This window comes from Homalodisca vitripennis, chromosome 1, assembly GCF_021130785.1.
Source record: "Homalodisca vitripennis isolate AUS2020 chromosome 1, UT_GWSS_2.1, whole genome shotgun sequence".
Taxonomy (NCBI): Eukaryota; Metazoa; Arthropoda; class Insecta; order Hemiptera; family Cicadellidae; genus Homalodisca; species Homalodisca vitripennis.
The window spans coordinates 103,031,893-103,052,521 of NC_060207.1; the positions used below are offsets into that span (position 1 = coordinate 103,031,893).

Here is a 20,629-nt window from a genome sequence, read left to right on the forward strand (position 1 = left end):
AAAAGATAGGTCGACCCACATTGCCGATAAGTTTTAATCATATATAACTCAGATAGCACACTTAACACACTCACGTACATACATAAATACATAAACCTAGCTCCCATTACAATAGAGCTAAAAAAAGTAAGTTAGGTAACGGGGCATAGGCTAGTAACAGACATGAGCTTGAAGTAAAAGAAAAAGAAAATCCTATCTGTAATTGGATGCAATAACGTTCTCCGTTGCCTCCCCTCCCAAATCCGTGAGCCAATTAACCAGTAGCTTCTTAAATATTCCAATTTTTATATTATAAAAATCAGTTAATGGTCTCGGTAAATTTCTAATCAAAATTTGCATTATATAATGAGAATTAGTTAATGTAAAGCTTTTAGTTAATCTATCTGTTAAAATATTTACTGAAACCGAAATCCTAGTTCCGTACCTATGGTTAGTTCGTTTAAAAATTGTGTTATTGTTTTTATACATATACAAAACCAATGTTTTTACATATAGCTGCCTGACCCCCAAAACTCCCATATCATTAAAAAGTGCAGATGATGCATAACGGTTACCTTTACACAGGGCAGTCTTAAGAATGGCTCTTTGGACAACATTTATAGGTTCTAATACTGATTTATAGGCACCACCCCAAGCTATAATACCAACCAATAACATTGATTGACAATAAGCAAAATAAGCAAGTTTCAATTCATTAAAATTTAAAATTTCACGTAGCTGCCTAAATACAAAAATAAATTTTCTTAATTTGTTTTTCATGTAATCTATGTGCTCTGCCCAACGCATCCGTTTGTCAAACATAATTCCTAGATATTTATATGAATCGACACTGCTTATAGTGTCACAACCGCATGTTTCACTCGTGAAATTGCCACAGGAATGAAGTTTTAGACTATTTTCATTAAAATCATTATTAGTTCGTAATGAAATTGGCAAGAATTTCGTTTTGGAAACATTTAAAGATAATAAGTTTTGATCAAACCATTTTTTTACTATGGATAAGCCACGTAATGTCTTAGTTTTGACTTCTCCCCAATTCTTTCCTTCGTATAGTATTGCGGAATCATCTGCAAAGAGAAACAACTCACCCTCCACATACAGATTGGCAAGATTGTTAATATAGATCAGGAAAAGAATGGGACCAAGTGTACTTCCCTGGATGACTCCGTAGTCTACTTGCTGTTCACTACTCTTTGCTCCACAGATCGATACATATTGCTTCCTGTCCGACAGGTAGCTCTCAAACCATAAGTATGTGCTACCTCGGCAGCCTATACAATGTAACTTTTGTAAGAGCTTACTCCGTGAAATGGAGTCAAATGCTTTAGCCAAATCTAAAAATACAATGAGGCAACGCCTATTCGAACTAATAGCATCGTTAATTCCTTTAGTCAGCATGTACAACGCATCTGTTATGTTTTTATCTCTTCTAAATCCATACTGACATGAGGTTAAAATATTATTGTTATTTAAATACTTAACTAATTGATTTTTAATTATTTTCTCGAGTACTTTAGAAAAAACGCTTAATAATGATATTGGACGGTAATAGTTGTGAAACCTGATTCCTTGCAATTTAAAACTACATTAGAGAAAGGACATTGGTCTGAATTTTACTCTATAACTCATTAAAATTCTGAGAACTGTGTAAATTCTAGGACAAATTTTCAGAAATTTTGTATTTTGCAAACTTTATATCCCCAAAACATAATTCCTACCATAAGGTAAAACCTATTTAAAAATCGTGACTAACAGCAGAAATAATTAATTATAGCAAATCAAAAAGTAATCTTTTTCTCTCTAGAAGTCAAACCTTCATGACACTACTGTGGAGCAGAAATATAAAAAATGTAAAATGACCATACAAACAAATTTTAAAAGCAAATTACTAAATATTATCGATCACATAAAACATTTTGTAAAATAAAAAAATATTTACTTTTGTCACTTTTCACAGTATACTGTAGCTTGATTATTTGGGATGGTTCAACATTTAATAGTTTTAATAGAATTGTTATCCTCCAGAAAAGAGTGATAAGAATTTTATTAGTAAACCAATATTGATGAACACAGCAAAACTTGTTTAAGTCTGCAAATAATTTAACTTTGCAATAAAATTTGCAAGTTTTATGTAAAGAATAAACTAGGATTTTGCAAATTGCACTAACATTTGTAGCACAAGAAGAAACTTTGTGGAAATTCCTTAACACAATACCTACTTAAAAAAATAAACATTATGCTTAGACAAATAGACAAATTCTTTATTTACAAATTCTTTGAGAATTGTAACTCGTCAAAATTTGTTACAGATCATATAAATACAATTGCGTAGTTTACAAACAATGAATTTACAGGTAAATGTCCAGTTTGGTTGTTAGTTTTGCTCTCTGTTCAGGTATTCTTCTAACGAGTAGAATGGATTTTGCAGCAGCCACAGCTTCACCTCCTTCTTGAATTTTGCCGCACCATGTCCCTTCAGGTCTTCTGGCAGGTGGTTCCACAGTTTTAAACCCATCTAAGAGGGCTTCTCCTCAAATAGAGAAAGTCGATGCCCAGGAAGATGAAAATCTGTCGCTCGTCTTGTGTTGTAATGATGTGTGTTACATCCTCTGGGAAAACCTCTCTCGTGCACACAGGTTACTGCCTCCAGCACGTACAAGGATACAACCGTCAGAATTGAGAGGTTGATAAAAGCTGATCGACAACTCTCTCTTGGCTGTAAGTCAGCAAGTGTTCTCACTGCTTTTTTCTGTGTTACCAGCACACGTTGGAGATTTCCTGCAGATGAATTACCCCAGACCAGGAGACCATAGCGAAGGTTCGATTCAAATAAAGCAAAGTAGGCTGTTTTTGCAGAGGGTACATCACTTATTGATTTTTATTACCTGGCTAGTGACAAATTAATAAAATATTTTAAATAAACCAAGCATGTCTTAATACTTAAAAGAGAGACGCAAAATTGTTACACCAATTTTTATTTTTAGGGTAATTTTAGTATGTAGTAAAAAGACTAAAAACAACACATTTTGTAAGGTAATGTTTAAATATTTACTTAACAAATTTAAAAAAAGATTTCTTCCTAATGTTTTAAAATTATGCTACCAATAAAATTAAGCTTTTATTAGTTTACATGAAACTGTTGAACTAAATTTAAAATTTAGTTATTTTAAGAATATGTAAAAAAAAGTTTAAAAAATTGTTCTTCATCTTTAATAGCTTACAGGAACAATTATAAAAATAATTATACCATCTACAATTGCCATATAAGCGGTTTAGTAGTATTTAGTATTACTCATTTCTATTCTAGATAGCAGTAATACTGAATTAAAGTTTAAGATGAAAAATCTTTATTGCAATAACGTTTGACAGTTTACAAGAAATGAAAAACAAACTGGTGCATTGTAAAACAAAGATGATATTTATGATTAAATATTTAAACTGGATTTGCTGAAAAAATAATTTGTTGAAGTCAACATCCTCATGCCTGGGGTGCCATGATAAAATAATTATTCAAAATTCCATTGATTGACTATTTTCAGTAGTAATTTCAGATTACACCAATGTAAAGTTCAGCTTCTGGTACATATATGTTTTAATGGAATTCTTTTATACGACAACTAACTAGTTTCAGTTAAAATATCATAGCTTTATTTGACTGTCTACTAAAAAAACACAATTTCACCCTTCACAAATATCAATATCTAGCAATTTATTTATTAAGTATGACTTACTTTCTTTCTTAAAAGTAAACAATTCAAAGAATTGTTAACACTGAAAGAAAGCGGATTTGCATTTTAATTTTAATATAATTCTAACCCCACTTAGAGTATGTCATTGCCTGATACTTATTTCAACCCAGTTGTCTCCAGTTCAATGTGACATACTAATAAGTATACTGTACATTGCTGCTATGTTGAATAACTTTTGTATCGTTTTAACCCCACTTAGTGTATGTCATTGCCTGATACTTATTTCAAACCAGTTATCTCTAGATCAATGTGCCATACTAATAAGTATCCTGTACATTGCTTCTATGTTTAACTTTTGTAACGTTTTAACCCCACTTAGTGCATGTCATTGTCTGATACTTATTTCAAACCAGTTATCTCTAGTTCAATGTGTCATACTAATAATTATCCTGTACATTGCTGCTATGTTGAATAACTTTTATATCGACCCTGTAGGCATTATAAACATTGCTTCTTTTCTGTTTCTTTATTTCATGCAAGAAACTAGTTTGTTTTGAATACAAGTTTTTATAATATGTGGATAAAAGTCCCAGCTTTAACTTTGTGCAATGTCATTAATCTTGTAATTATAATATAAGTATTTAGAATACTTGTTTTACATAGTTTAGTTTTAGGTAATATTTTAGCTTGTGAATACTAATTTAACGATCTATATAGATTAAATTTCTAACTTAGTATCATAAAATCTCTTCTTTTTAAAACAATGTACAAGTTTGCGACACTGTTTTTTGTAAAAATATTATTTTACCTGGTCCAACGTTTTGCCAGCAACCTCGATGCCGTTGACTTCTATGACTTCATCGTTGACGGCTAGAAGTCCCGTACTCTCTGCCAGTCCTCCAGGCACCAAACGGGAGATGAAGATCCCCGGAACCTTTTCCAAGCCGCTTGGAGTAACCCGCACACTGGTTCCATCTCGGATATAGAAACCCAGCGGGCGCTCTGATCCGTGCTTTAACAGACGTACTCGCCTCTGCGTATCCGGCACTATGTCCACATCTATAATTGCCGAGACCTATGACGATAAAAATTTGTGAATATACACTTGGTCAACCCTTTGACATGTTACTTATTTCATCTCATTTACCCTTTCCTGCATGACTTAATTTAGCAATTTTGGCTGGCTTCAGTATGATGTACGCAACATACTGCTAGGATATGGTTTTAACACATACATTTAAAAATACACACAAAATACTTTTTTGTTGTTACTTAGATAACTTCAAGTTCTCGCTCACCATCATAATCTTCCACAGCTTTCTATGCCATTGTAAGAACAGGCCTAGACCTGTCTTAACTCCTAGGAATAGGATCATCATTTAGGCCTATACAGGGATCACACTGAATGTTTTGAGATATTGGTAAACAATACATACTGCAATAACCAATACATTAGTTCTTATCTGATTGCCTGAGTACTTGTCAGTAGCTGACAACAAACTGAGTTCATCAGTGTACTTGTGTCATCTGTTATATTTTGTGAAGTAATGGAATTACAGAGAGAGCATTTTCAAGCTATAACTTTTACATCAGTTTGTCTAAAGATGAGTTTTGAAACATCTCAAAATTGTCTTTGGTATTGAGGCACCGTCCCATGCAACTATCCCTAGGTAGCAAAAGTGTACTGCCACTGGAGGGGATTAATTTGATGTAGAAAAAACTCTTCACACATTTCAAAGCTTTCAAAGTAACCCTTGTATTCATTGCATTGCATTCAGAATATTCTGAATTGTTTTAGTCTTGAGCCTGTTAATTTGTAGAACAACGTAAAATAATATATAAATAAAGTTTCGTCAAGATAAACAAATAAACAAACATAACATAAATGCCTATGTAGACTGAGCACTGACTGTAGCCATGGTTCACTACATGTTACATTTCAGTATTCCATTGTTAATTTCTTCCCTTTAAATAGCTATCAGTTGAATCATTAATCATACTTAAATTATTATCATAGTTACTATCAAAATGAAACAGTGCATCCTCAATATCTTCATCGTGCAAAATAATTACATCACCCCCTTGACTTGTTGACACCATTTCAGTTGAAAAACACTCACTTTACATGTCTCTTATTGACAATGAAATAATGACAATACATGTATCTATTTCTAAACAAACAAATGTTTAACCAATCAGCAGCAGACGCTACAAGTCGTTGGTCAGCTGAAAATAAACACTACACCGGTTTTTAACGACGCATCAAAATAACGCTGAAATTGAAACTGTAGAGGAAGGTAACTTATGTTTGGTTATTTAAAACCCTTTCACAAGATCTACAGAATTTGTTCCTAGAACAAATGAATCAACAAAACTCTAAAATAATAAATATAAGAATGATACAAAAATCATTGTTACAATACTGCATGTTACAAACACTAAACAATTTTGATTTAGATTTAAAAAAAATAAATAAAGATCAAATAAAGTTGTTGCAGTAAAAAATTATTACTCTTCAAACCTAAATTCTACTTAATTTCTATCACTACAAAAGAAATGCTTCTTTAAAGTCATAGGGATTTGATACAAAGCCTCGGATTTGCCAGGAGTGCTCCACAAAATCAAAGATACTGAATTCTTAGTTTGAAATTTAAATTCTATACTTTATTCTATCACAGAATAAGACTATACCTGTCTAAAGTCATGGGGATTGGAGATACAAAGTGTCTTGGATTTACCAGGTGTGCCTCCCAATATCGAAGAGATTAAATTCCTAGTTTTAAATGTCCCATAGCCATTTAATTCTTCTAAGCTTTCACCTGCAAAAAAGGCAATGTTGATTCACTAATAGAACAACTGACAGTGCATACATCATGTGTAGTAAAAGAATCAGTTTTATATTCAATAAAATTAACAACTTAAAACAAAATCATCCATCAATAGCCAAGGTTGAGCGATGCAATAACAAGAACTACAAGCATCCATCCATTATGCAAGCTTAGTTTTTATCAGTAATGTTAGACTAGAGTATGGTATGAATGCTGAAGCTGCAAACAATGACATTTCTATAATTAATTGTAGGTAATAGATGCTGACCTTGAAAGCTAATATACTGATAATGCTTCAAACAGTCAAGAAAAACTCAACACAGGCCATGCATGGATGATAGATCACTTTCATAAATAAAAAGTAATCTCTTCTACTAGTTAATGTTTTACAGCAACTCATTTTTTTAAATCGAAACATAATTAGAACTACAGAGCTATTTCCTTCTGGATCAAATAGTTTGAAACTTGTGTATCTAAGCTTTTTGATCCGAAATTTGTCTCTTTAAAATTTTAATAGACTGTTGGAATGCCTAGGAAGTCCTTTTCTTTTCACACAAGTGATTGAATAAAATTATAAATATTCTACACTACGTTTTCAAAATCCAGGATCAAGCATCATCTCACTTGACCTCGGACTGTTTAAAATGTAAATACTTCTACAAACTCACACAAGTGACTAAACAAAACCATAATATTCTACACTACGTGTTCCAAAACCAGGATCAACCGTAATCACACTTGACTTTTTTTTCTTTTTTTTTTAGATCAATATTGAACTGGTATTTTTTACCCTTCCTTACTATGATAAAAACATGTGTGTAACTGCTAACTTAAATTGACTCTTTTATGTCATGGTTCAATGCTCTCATTTTTTCTCACATCCGGCCATTAATAAGCTTTAAAATTACATGAAACAACTTCGTATTAACTGTGTTGTATTCGAAAATTATTTTTGTAATTGCTGCATCATGTATGATTTTAAACGACATTCAAAGTTTTGTATATATGTCATACATTTAAGTCTGTACATTAAGTCCATCATCTCCTATTCGTTTCAAGACTTTAATATTTTGCATGAATAGTATAAAAGAACCTAATAACTAAATGCATTTATCTAATAGGAGTTCATTTTTTTAAATATATTTGGGAATAAAATACAAACAATTTTTTAATTAATTGATGTAACTACATTAATGGCAAGCCTGTGTAACTAACCACAATTTGTATTTTAAAACATTTGCTTACAGAGCTAACACAATCTGACAATGTTGCACAGATTAAGACTAGACACTGTGCCACTTGTGAACCCAAGTGTTAACTTAATATTTTCATAGAAAACTGTCTTTTCTTAATTTATGCGAAATCTTGAAGTTTACATTGAATATGTCTTGTCAGTTTTACGTAAACAAATAAATAAAGAAACTGTGAGTCAACAATATGACTTGTCTGTTATTTTGTATGTAATTATCATTTGCTATCAACAAAGTCAAGGTTGCAGGCTGTGTAACCATTATCAGAGTGAGTCACAACTGGAGAATGTATGACTGCCTGCTGCAGCTGTAGCCACACAGTACAACACACAGAATTCATACAAGAATTTCTCACCACAACATAATTATGATTTTAAAAAATCACAGTACATTTCTTTTCATAAAATTAAAATACATAGAAGGATATCCAAATTCAAAATACAAATTCCTTACCACAGTTAAATATGATAAATGTAACAATAGACTTTGTCACATCAGTCAACTACAGAATGTAATAAATAAATTTAATAATAACTTTTCTTTCTCACTTATGTTTATATTGTATTGAGAATATGTTTCTATAAAATAAGCCCAAATACTGTATTATAAATATAAATTGGTCATTGTTGTTATACAAGTATCATAATTAAATGTTTAAATTATATACAGCACGTAACAATAAACCCTTTGTCCCAAGTATAAAGAGCACTGTTTAAAAACCATTTCTTATTGCTGGTATGAAAAAAGTATTATGCCAATGAGTATGAAAGTGCATTTTATGTAATTGAACATTCAAACTGGTCATAATTTTCTTTTGTAAGTTTACATGTAAACTTATTACTATTTAAATAAATTGAATCCCAAGTTGTTTCCTTTAACATACATCAATGACTGAACCATTAACACATAATTAAAACATTAGAATTCTAAAACTAATAAAAAAAGGCATCTAAAATTTAGTGTCTATAATTCCTATATATATAATAGTAAATCTAACTGCATTCTTTAGCCATACACAACTTATTGAACTCTACAATAAAAAGAGCAATAAGCAATACAAAACAAGGCCTCTACTTGTAAATATATGTTTTTAGTTTTCTCAGTAAGAATACAATGCTAACTAATTTGTTTGACCATCTGATTTGTATTGTCCATCCAACTAAGCTTTCAGTCTTGATGTATTCCTAAAAGTTTTACAGATTTATCTATGATATTTATTTTTAGGATTAAAAGTCTTTTCTGTCTTTGTGTTATGTAAAAAAAAATTATTTTGAATTCAAATGTAAGAATTTTAAATGTAATACAATTGAATTTTCATATTATATTAAGATTTTTTTACATTTAGTAACATTCTGGCATCAGTATATAAAACACATTTACATTCACATGGATGAGAAACTTGGTAGATAATTAAAAAGATTACATCCCAAGTACTAAACCTTGTAAAACTCCATTTAATATTTTTATGTAGAATACATTAATCATAGTTCTAAACATTTTAACCATTTGAAATGTATAGTTCAAAATATGAGTTAAATTGAGTTCATTTTACACACTATCATAAACTTTGAGTTTTTAATAAGAACTCGTATTATACAAGCTCTGTTCAAAACATATTGCAACTTTTGTTTTTTTTTTTAGAAAATTATGTCTTTATTCATCAATCTGAATTTTGTCCCTTCAAAGTAATCCCCAATACATATTATACACTTGTGCAAACTTCTAATTATCGAAGCACTTCAAAAAGTCGGTTTTTGTGATCTTGTTAAGCTCCTCCTTCGATGCAGTCTTTATATCATCAACTGTAGTGTAGCGTCGTCCTTTCATGGGCCTCTTCAGTTACGGGAACAAGAAAAAGTCACAGGGGTCTAGATCTGGCGAATACGGTGGCTGCAGCATCATTAGTGTGTTTGTTTTGGCCAAAAAATAGTACACTAATAACGATGAGAAGGGGCGTTATCCTGGTGTAAATGCCACTTTTTATTCTTCCATATCTAGGCGTGTCTGGTGAATTGCTTCACGCAAATTACACATAACTTGCAGATAATATTCCTTATTGACAGTTCTTACTTGTGGCAAGAACTCATGACGCACCACGCCCATGAAATCTGAAAAAAACTGTAAGCAAAACTTTCATATTCAACCGAATGTCTTTCAGCCTTGGCTTGTGCGGCAGCTTCCAATGGGATGATTGAACTTTGGTTTCTACGTCAAAACCATAAACCCATGATTCGTCACCAGTTATGACCCTCTGGAGCAAATCTTGGTTATCGCGGACAGAGTCCAACAGCTCATTAGCAATGGTAATAAACTGCCGTTTTTGGTTGAAATTGAGCAATTTTGGTATGATTTTTGCAGTGACCCGTCTCATGCCCAAATAATTGGTAACAATCAAATGGCACGAGCCAATTGATATGTTCAGGTCCTCGGCAACTTCTCTAACAGTAATTCAACGATTGGCCAATATTATTTTCTTCACTTCATCAATGTTTTCATCTGTTCTTGACGTGCTTGGGCATCTGGCACGCTTTACATCGTTTACATCTTCTCGGCCCTTTGAGAAAAGTTTCAGCCATTACTACAGTTGTCATGAACGTTATAGTTATAACTCAATGACACCAAAACAACAAACACGATGATAGATATTTCCTTCGATTAAATGTAAAATCACTAGTGAAGATTAATGGTAAATTGTTTAAAAATAATTGCAAACATCTTTTTACTCAGCTTAAAATTTATGTTATTTGCGAGGTCAAAAGATAATATGTAAAACATGACAATTTATTTTGTAATAATCGTTATAAAAGAAATTTAATACACTCAAGCAAATTACAAACAAAATGTATCTTTTTTGCTATAGCATATTGAAAAAACAATGAAGCTAAACATTGATAAACCAATTTCAATGTTATTTTTGGCCTTGTTACCAGTTAGTTAGCATGCTAGAGAGCAAACCAATGGCCTCACCTAACCTTCACAGAGATAGACACTATGATTGATTGATTCTATGTTCACCATGCAATACCTTTACTGAGCACATCATATTTAGTGTTATGCGGGTTGCATAATTTGTCCTCACAACCCTTGTAGGGGCTAAAATAGATTTTGTTACTTTTTCTTGACACACAACTTACTATGTATGTTTTTTATCTGTGATGCAATAAAAAGGTGGGAAGGGTTGATTCCGTGAGAATGTTGAGTTTATGTAGCTACATCAAAATTTAATTTATATATTATATTACTTTTGTAAAACAGGAATTATTCTGAATATTCAATTGAATGACTAACTTATTCTTAATATCGTTATCCTTAAAATGTATAGCTAAAATGTTCTTCCAGCTCAGCCAAAAGAAGCAGATAGAGTGTAGCAACTGAAATATTAATACGGTTTAATTTACAAGTTCAGGATTCCAACTAAATAAGTGCAGAAACATTTTTCTCTGTTGATAACTAACAGTTGTGAAGTTTTAAAAATTTGAATCGCCCATTGGAAGGAAATGATGTACCAAACTGGCCAAAGAACTTACTGAGATATTTATGAGATCTTTGTACTAAGTTTCAACATTTTTGTTAGTATTAAAGAAAATAACACATTTTTTTTAAATTTGGTTTCTATCCTTAGCTTTACTAGTTTTAGAAATAATAATTTGTTAACAAAAAATACAAAATTGAGGCTAGTGGCTAAACAAAGCAGAAATTGTAAAAAAAGTTATTCTTCATTGTTTGCTTAGAATCGCACACAAAATCTGAAAATGCATAGCCAGCCCAACCTTTTTGTTACACCCTGTATATAAACTGTTCTGTAAAATGCTGTAGACATTTTCTGAAGTGCTACTGTAAGGACATTTGCAATAGGTTAATAAATATTAATATCTTTTACCTATGACTACTGGCTAATAAAAGTAAGGTGTTTGCTAATTACACATTGATTTCTAACACAATGTTTAATAAAATACAACATGAAAAGACCAACTGCAATTTTATAATAATGCTTAAGAGACTACAGGAGGCTAATGCAAGAATGAGCAAATACTTCATGAAGTCTAAAATTCAGCACAAGGCGTCAACTTACTGTAACAGGAAACAAAGCTCAAATGAGCACGTGACCCTAACTGAAACAACCAGCCAGATTTGAACTGAGCCTGAAGTGCTAGCTGGTCTGTCGCACCTGTGCACATTTGGACAAAATAATTGCAAAAGAACTTTTTAACTACATCAAATGTATACAAAACTATTGTAATATTTGACAATACCACATGTCTCCTCTGACAATGAACTCATCTCAATAGACCTTAACCAAAGCTAAGGTAATAAATTATACAATTACCACATTTCTACGAATCTTTCCCATTAAGCCATTGTTCTTTATTTTAAAGAGCATTGGTTGAATAATAATTCCATCTTTTTGAATAATATCCCTTTTATTTCAGTATTTTTAAGAGCAAAATAAATTTAAATGCATGGTTAAAGTTTGTTTTATGTCAATCCTAATTCCTTGTATGTGATAGACCTGTAGAAAAAGTTTTAGTCTGTGCTGCAGTAATAATTAATAAGAGCCTTGAAATAATTGTTTGGATTTTTTTTATTCGATGGAGAACTTGCTTACTCAGGTAATACTTAAATTCAAACATGCTAAATTTGTAATTTATGAGTGTTTAATATAAATATTATAACAAATAATAATAAAAATACAATTTTACTTATGTTTAAATCATTTAGCCTTAAGCCAAATTTGTATGCACTATCTCTTATTAACCTAACCACTACAAGCTGTCTTAATAGTATTTTTAATGATTTTGAGCCAAAACTCTGCGATTTAGTTGAAATTTATCTCTTAAGATTATGTGGAAAATGTTTAGATTTCAAAACATAAAAACTTTATTCAAAAATATAAATGAGTTATAGACAGTTCTCTATGTGGAAAAATATCTATAACCAACTTTAACTTTTGAAAATGGTATCTTGGGAAGTACGTTTATGCAGCAATTTTTAAATAAAATGGGAAATAAAAACATTCTATTGGAACCATTACACAATTCTGTTTGCTACCTTCCAAATGAAACCAAACATTAAACACTTAAACTTTAAAAGAGGGGAAAATCTAGATGACTTTTCACATTTCTAGTATAAAGCAAAATATCTTCATGATTTAACTAAGTATAATAGACAGCCTTAATTTTTATATGAGAAAAAATATATATTAATATTTACAATATGTGTTTGGGTTGCCTACTTAAGGAGATTGATTCACAACTATAAAATGATCATTTTCCTAAAATGAATCAACATAACTTTTGTTATTTTTTATGATTCTATAGTTTGTAAGGTTTTACAAAAATCTTATAATATCAATGTGTAAAAAATATTCATAGTGATATGCACATCATTTTTGGTAGATTTGAAAGTGAACTCTTGTGTTGCATGAAATCTGTATCCTTGTTATTGACGTTATACAGTGGACTAATTATAGTACTTCAAATTTGTGTCACATAGTTGATATGTTTCACATTTTACTCAGTATAACATCAGAAGCAACTATACAAGCCAAAAACCAAAGTCAGTAGTTTTACAAACAGTTGTTGTCATCTATTAGCTTATTGTTTTGTTTATTTCCTAGAGTAATGATATTAGAACTACTTTTGAGGTTAGAGAAATTGACCCTTTGAATGCCAACGTCCGATTTTAACGGACGTTCAGGAAAAAATCACTAAAACTCGAAAACTTAATATTTTTAAATTAATATTATATTAAATTGTTTGTGAAGAACTGTTCTTTTCAAAATAAATTGTTATATTATACTTCTGATCAACTGACTTTAACAAAAATCAATCTAGAACACACATATAAACATTTTTGGTTGACATGGCTACCGGAAACAATGTGACATTAGTTTCTTAAATGTTGTAAAACTTACTCATTACTGAAGATAATGATACATATTTTTCAAGATTTATAGACAATTGAATACCCTTTCCAGTGATATGGATAAAGAAAAGGATATGATTTTTTTGTAATGTTGATATTTTATGTTAATTAGGCAGTTTTCAAAGACAATTACAAAAAAAAGTATGTTGATAGCTTATTAAATACTAATCAAACTGTGAATTTTTTACTGAAGCCTTGCAAAATGCCTTCAAAAGAAACATTTATTTTATTTTATTTTTAGGTGCACCCACCAGAAAAATACCTGACACTTTTCGGTACACCCACTCAATAAATACTTGGTACTCAAAGGGTTAACTCTTTCAGTGCTAGACATTATTTCTACAGTATATGCAAGAAATGCCAGGTATAGCTCCATGTGTAGGTACAAGAAGTACCAAGCAATAATTGGCAATTTTCAGCTGTTCATAACAATTACCATATTTATTATTTATTGATGAAAATGATTTTTTGTTTTGCTCATAAATAATTGCTGTAAATACAAAAACCGAAAATAATATTGCTAAATATGCATAACAATGAAATTAACCAGCAAAAAATTACTTATGTACATTTTATGATGAATTTTCAGTTTAGTGTAAAAATATTATTACTAAAAAATTTCTCTCTCTAAGTAGAGTTATTTTTAAACTTTCACATTGTTTGAAACATACGATGGTAGGCTGAAAAGTAATGCACACATGCTTGTAAAACGCGACTGAAATGAGCTATAGAAGTGCGATGGTGGCATTCGTAAGTACCATTCCTCCTCTACACGCATGTGCAGTTTAAAAACCTTGTGTCAATCTATTGTATTGTTAGCAGTGTAACCATGCAAACGAATTCAAATGTTATATCAATTAGAAGTAAACAATGTGCTGTTATTGAATAATTAACTGCTGAAAAAGTAAATCCGACTGAAATCATTGTCATTTAAAGAGTGGGGTGATAACATTTGTGGTTGCGAGCCTGGGAAAGCCATAATTGTTGATGGAACACGCAGTGGACGTCCAATCAGTGCCACAGACGACAAGCATCACAAATTCGTTGATGACTTGATTCAAAGTAATCGATAAATCACCAAACAGCGTATCGCAAACCATGATGTAATATCTAAAGAATGTGTTAGTTTCATTATTCAACAATTAGGATACCGGAAAATCTGTGCACAATGGGTGCCACGCCATTTAACAGATGAGACTAAACAGTGAATGGAATACTGTCAGCAACTTTTGCAGCGCTACCATGACGAAGGAGACGACTTTCTTTTGAACATCTTGACAGGGCTAGTCATGGGTACACCATTATGATCCAGAAGAGAAAAGGTAAAAGCACTGAATATCGACATTTGGGATCTTCTGTGACAAAAAAGTTAAAAACACAACCATCCGCAAAAAAAAAATCTTTATGACTGTGTTATGGCATACTCATTGAGTTTATGTGACCGATTATCTGGAACAAGGCACAACGGTAAATTAGTCTCAATACATAGAGACTCTAAAACACCTAAGATGTTGTTGCATGCTCTATAGTAATTGGGGGTTGTTTGTTTGAAAGGTCAGAAAAAAACTATATATCGATCAGCTATTATAGTATTATAGAATATGCTTCTTTTCTTTACATTACATTAGAATATTTGGGGTCAACACAGAAATATTCTTAAAAGTAGTCATGTGGAATATCAGAATGAGTCTGAGTTTCTTTTGAGCAAGAAATCAGAATCAAAATTAAAAAAACTCAAATACATTGATATATATATATATGATTGATATATATATATATATATATATATATATGATTTATATATATGATTGATATATATATATATATGATTTATATATATATATATATATATATATCAATCATATTTATATATCAATGTATTTGAGTTTTTTTAATTTTAATTGCCAATTTTTTTTATGATTGATATATATATATGATTGATATATATATATGATTTATATATATATATATATATATATATATATATATATATATATATATATATATAAATGTCCCAATCTAAAATTTTTATTAAAGTAAGCATAGGGTAAATCATACATCATTTTAAAGGTCTTGATAAAAGTAACTAATTGGCGAAAACAAAATTCAATGATCTTAATCTGCTTCAAAATGGTGGGAGTCTTTTTTTAATGTTGGAATTTACAGAACACATTTTTTATCTGTTTGAGTTTTGTTTATTTTGATTAAGATTTCTTGCTCAAAAGAAACTCAGACTCATTCTGATATTCCACATGACTACTTTTAAAAATATTTCTGTGATGACCCCAAATATTCTAATGTATTCACAGTGTAAATTGAATTTGCTTTATTGTCCTGACCAAGAAAATATAAACATATGTAGGTCTCAGAAATGTACTTCTGTCAAAACGTCTCTTGCAATCTACTTTGGGTCGAAAATATTCCCAGTGCCATAGTTGAGTTTGCCTTGCCTTAATGAAGATAATATACATAAATACTTAGGACTGAGAAGTCTACTAATGTCAAAAGACATCTAACCCCGGTCTAAGGGGAAATCATTAAGAAGTTTATGAAATATTTCAGTAATCATTTATGACAAGATCTGAATTGTAGAAGTCTTGTTGGTGGACTGTAGTCTGGGAAATAATAGCTTGTTGAAACATGTTAGTGTAAAAATGCCACATCAAAATGTCAATAAGGCTAACTAGTCGAGTATATAGACATTGTTGCACATAAATATTAATAGTTATCATGAAAATAGTGGTTACATTAATTAAACAAATGGTTGTGCTCTCATAAAACAATGTTTATGCAAGACAGTTAATTAAATTTAACACAATCTTTCAATTAATATTCCACAGCTTTGAAGACCATTGGGGCATTGAAAAGCCCAGAGGGACTTTCAAAATATGAATTTCAGGAACCTTAAGAATGTTCACGTAAAACTTCAGTCCAAATTGGTTGAATAGTTTACACATAAAAGCAAAACAAACAAACAAAGACACTTATTATATTATTAGGATATTTGTACGTTATTGCTCATCTATTGTAACTATTGACATTAAAAATACTGAATTTCAAGCATGAAAGAGATATAATTACTTAAAAAAGGTAACATAAATCTTCATGTTACTAGTGTAATGACAATTTTCAGATAAATGCCTTATACAGAGTTTATAAATAAAGACTAAAGTTTACAAAATAAAAAACAAACAAAAAATGTTCTAAAACTACACAAAATTTTGAACTATTTGTATGTCTTAAAATTTGTTATTAACTTTATAGCAATTTAGTAATAAATAGACTTCTATTAAATCGGTTCTTTATGACATCAATACAAGTTCATATGAATGACAAAATTAAAACTTATAAACCAAATAGAGTCAGTCAGTCTGGCTTTTGTGGGAATGGCCATGACCTTGACTGTCTCAGCAATACTGAGTAGCCATTGTAACTCAGCTGATAACACCACCTTGAATCATTAGCATACATTAACCAGGCTCCCACCATTGTCATCAGTGCCTTATTTGATTGGAACCTATTTTAGTAACTAGTTATACAGAATTTTATTTAAAGAAAGTTAAATAAAAAGGCATCTTATTCTGTTTGAGCCAAATTAATATTTAAGATAAAATCCATTCAAAATTTTCAGTAGAAATATATTGTTAAACAATTAAAATATATATGGTAACAATAACCTAACAAAACATTAAATTTAACAAAAAGGTTAGGTTCATTACATATAGAAAATGTTACTGATAACTTATCAGATACAGCTTTATAATGGTATTTTTTGTAAATTATCTTATATGTAAATACATACTGTACTATATAAACAATACTATTATAGTAATAGAGGACAGAAATTATTTATATTATATAATAAAGTGATATGTAAAGCATCAACAAAAATATATCTATTCTAATGATATACATATATATATATTAAATCATATAACACAGGGATGATATGGATTCTAACACTATCAACAATAAATATTTTCATCCTCTTGTCAATTTTTGTATTAGCTATTTGGCAACTACAACGTAAATGTTCAAAATTAACCAATTACTAAAACGTGTCTTGCAATAATGCCAAATACAAATAGCCAACATTTTAAAACAGAAAAGAATAATTACATAATTATTTTTATTGAACGTGGTACAATTATGAATGCACAATATCTATACTTATTCATGATATATGAATTTCTGTATGAAAAACAAATAAAGATGGAAGATAGAAAACAATAAATTTTAAGGCACATGTTTATTGAAGGGTTTTCTTAAATTTAATAAAGGAATCCACAACTAAAGTCTGCATGTTGATTTCTGTTACCTTTTCTTATATTAATACTATTGTGTAATTTTTTCTTCCCGGTTAAATTTATTTATTAGTGTAACTGTATGGCCTTTTTCAAAGAAAATAATATAACCAATTTTTAACTTTATACATAAGTAAACTTCCTTGCAAAAAGTAATGTTTTTATTAATGTGTCAATCCAAAACTCTTAAATGTTCTAAAGGCTATGGAATTTGGATTTCTTATATCTTCACAGCACATCTGCATATAATTTCTGTAAAGTTATTAGTTTGATTGATTTTTTTAGTTTTATTCAGTAATTAATTATTGTTCTGTTATAAGTTCTAATAATTTTAAAAACTATATTATAATAAACAAAAGAACACGACAATGAAAACAACAATCTAAACTGGGCTACATGTAGAATACACAAAACAACAAATGTTTATGCTTGTTATCACTTGATGATAACAATATCTACTAAGCCAGTTCACAATAAGTAATCAACACAAATGATCAGCTGCTAGACATGCAATGAATATAAATCATAAACATCTTCATTTCTAACATTTTTATTACTACATGCATTAGTTTTTTGTTTTCCAAAAATCGTTAATTTTATCCTTTTTATATTAAATGTTAGTTTTTTAATTGGTATGAAGTTTAACATATTGAAAGTTTTGATTTTGCATTAACATTTATTTATGTTGGTTACACAAAGATGGTTTCAATTATTTAACTGACATTTCACAAAAGTATGTTTAGTTGCAAGGTATTATTAAAATTTTGTAACTAAAAGAAAAGACCAATTTATATCCAAACACTTGTCACTATGAAACTAATGGTCTTATGTAAAATCTCAGTAGCTGGTGTGTTTCCATGCACCATGAACTTGTGTTCAGTAACTCCACATTCACAACTCACACTAGAGACTGTTACTGGTTCAAAACTCACAGCATACAATTGTATTTAACTTTTAAATTTTGTCCAATTTAAGGCTATATCGAATAACATATTTAATAAGATAATTAGTTAATTTTAAAAATGCAATTCTTTGAATATGCACTAGAAAGTTTTTCAAAATTATTCAATTTTAAGTTCTATAAACTGTGAATACTCCTATGTACATTTCTTGAAAAATTTGTTTATACTGTTGTAAAAATGAATACCCTTTTCTGCACAGTAAGCCCACACTGCAACGCCTCTAAATGTATGGTACTCACCACTACCTCCTTCTTTCAGGAGTAAATAGTTGTGTAACTAGGAGGTGTATACCATCTCTAGCTAACTAACTATTAAGAAAACAAGTTTTGTTGATTTATTCTGCTCCTAACAAATTAAATATGGACGACCACAGAGCCATATGATTTTCAATTCTTCAAGTTTTGTGGCACAGACGTAGAGTGTTTTATTTAGTACTGTTATTTTTGCTTTATTTATTTATTTAACCTGTACTTTGCCCTTGCTTAACTAACTATTGATATAAATAAATAAACGTTTGATTTACAATAATTACTGTTGATTTTATTTGTCACATACAGGGTTTCGTGGATTACACTGCCATGGGCACATAAAAAAAATTATATCCAACATAGGAAAAATTGTGGTACATGTTAAATTTGAATTTATACAAAAATAGGTTTAAATTTTGAAAAAAATTGGAATCATAAATTGGGTAGATCTTACTTGAGTACAAATCCAGTTCTACTTTGTATGTTCTATTGACACTTATTCATCTTCCAATCATCCTTGTGAGCTTAGTGTAGATTTAATATTGGTAGTAGTAATCTTAGCAGATCTGAGAGTTCTGGTTGCCAATATTCAAGTGTTCATCATCTAGTAAATTTCTTTTCTGTTCTTGGATTCAAAATCTTGATTCACCAATTTAATACGAATAATAAAAGTATTAATGTATTTAATAACTCAAATGTTTATTAACTTTGATAAGAAATGCTTCTTCTCATCCTTATTTATATTAAGCCATCATTCAAAAGAATAAAATTCCATTATTGTAAAGTCACCAGCTGATCTAAATTCACTTTATAACTCCAGGTGTTGTAAACTTACTTTGCATAACAATCTCCTTGATATTAAGATTTAATGTATTCTGTGGTATTTGGTCTAAAGAAATTACTTTATTTTATCTGATGATTCAATTTTACAATAGTTTATGTATTTCTATCTTAAATGTATGATAATTTGTTTTATGTTAATTTTAACTCTAATGATTTATTATTGATTTATTTTATTGATTTATATTATTGATTTATATATGTTTATTGTAAGTTATCAAAATTGCATGGGTGTATGTTCTTCTTCTTGTATTGGTTCGTGTGTGTGTGTGTGTGTGCGTGTGCGTGTGTGTGTGTGTGTGTGTGTACTTATGTGGTATAAACTCTTAAGTTATTTATTAATCTTTTATAAACAAACATAAAATAATATGAACTATTAACTTTTCAAAACAAAACTGTAACAATTTAAATCCTTACTTGTTACAATAGTAACATAAATTGGAATTTTAAACAATTCTCATATATCAGGACTATCGAATATTCAATATATTAACTTTCTAACACAAAATGCCCTAGAAATTCCCTTGTAGTTCGTGTACGATTGAAGTTAACTTTTCAGGGATAAAATACACTGGCTCCAGTA

The 20,629-nt window shown here is 30.0% G+C and overlaps 1 protein-coding gene across 1 annotated transcript in view; it reads right to left on the reverse strand.

Annotated features, from left to right (window-relative positions):
* Positions 1–20,629, reverse strand: part of LOC124368174 (partitioning defective protein 6) — a 50,051-nt gene that overhangs the window by 9,999 nt on the left and 19,423 nt on the right. The window contains exons 3-4 of the mRNA XM_046825453.1: positions 6,381–6,508; positions 4,498–4,764 (exon numbers count right to left, since the gene is read on the reverse strand). Of these exons, the coding sequence (XP_046681409.1) occupies positions 4,498–4,764; positions 6,381–6,508 (395 nt within the window). The remainder of the gene's footprint in view (positions 1–4,497; positions 4,765–6,380; positions 6,509–20,629) is intronic.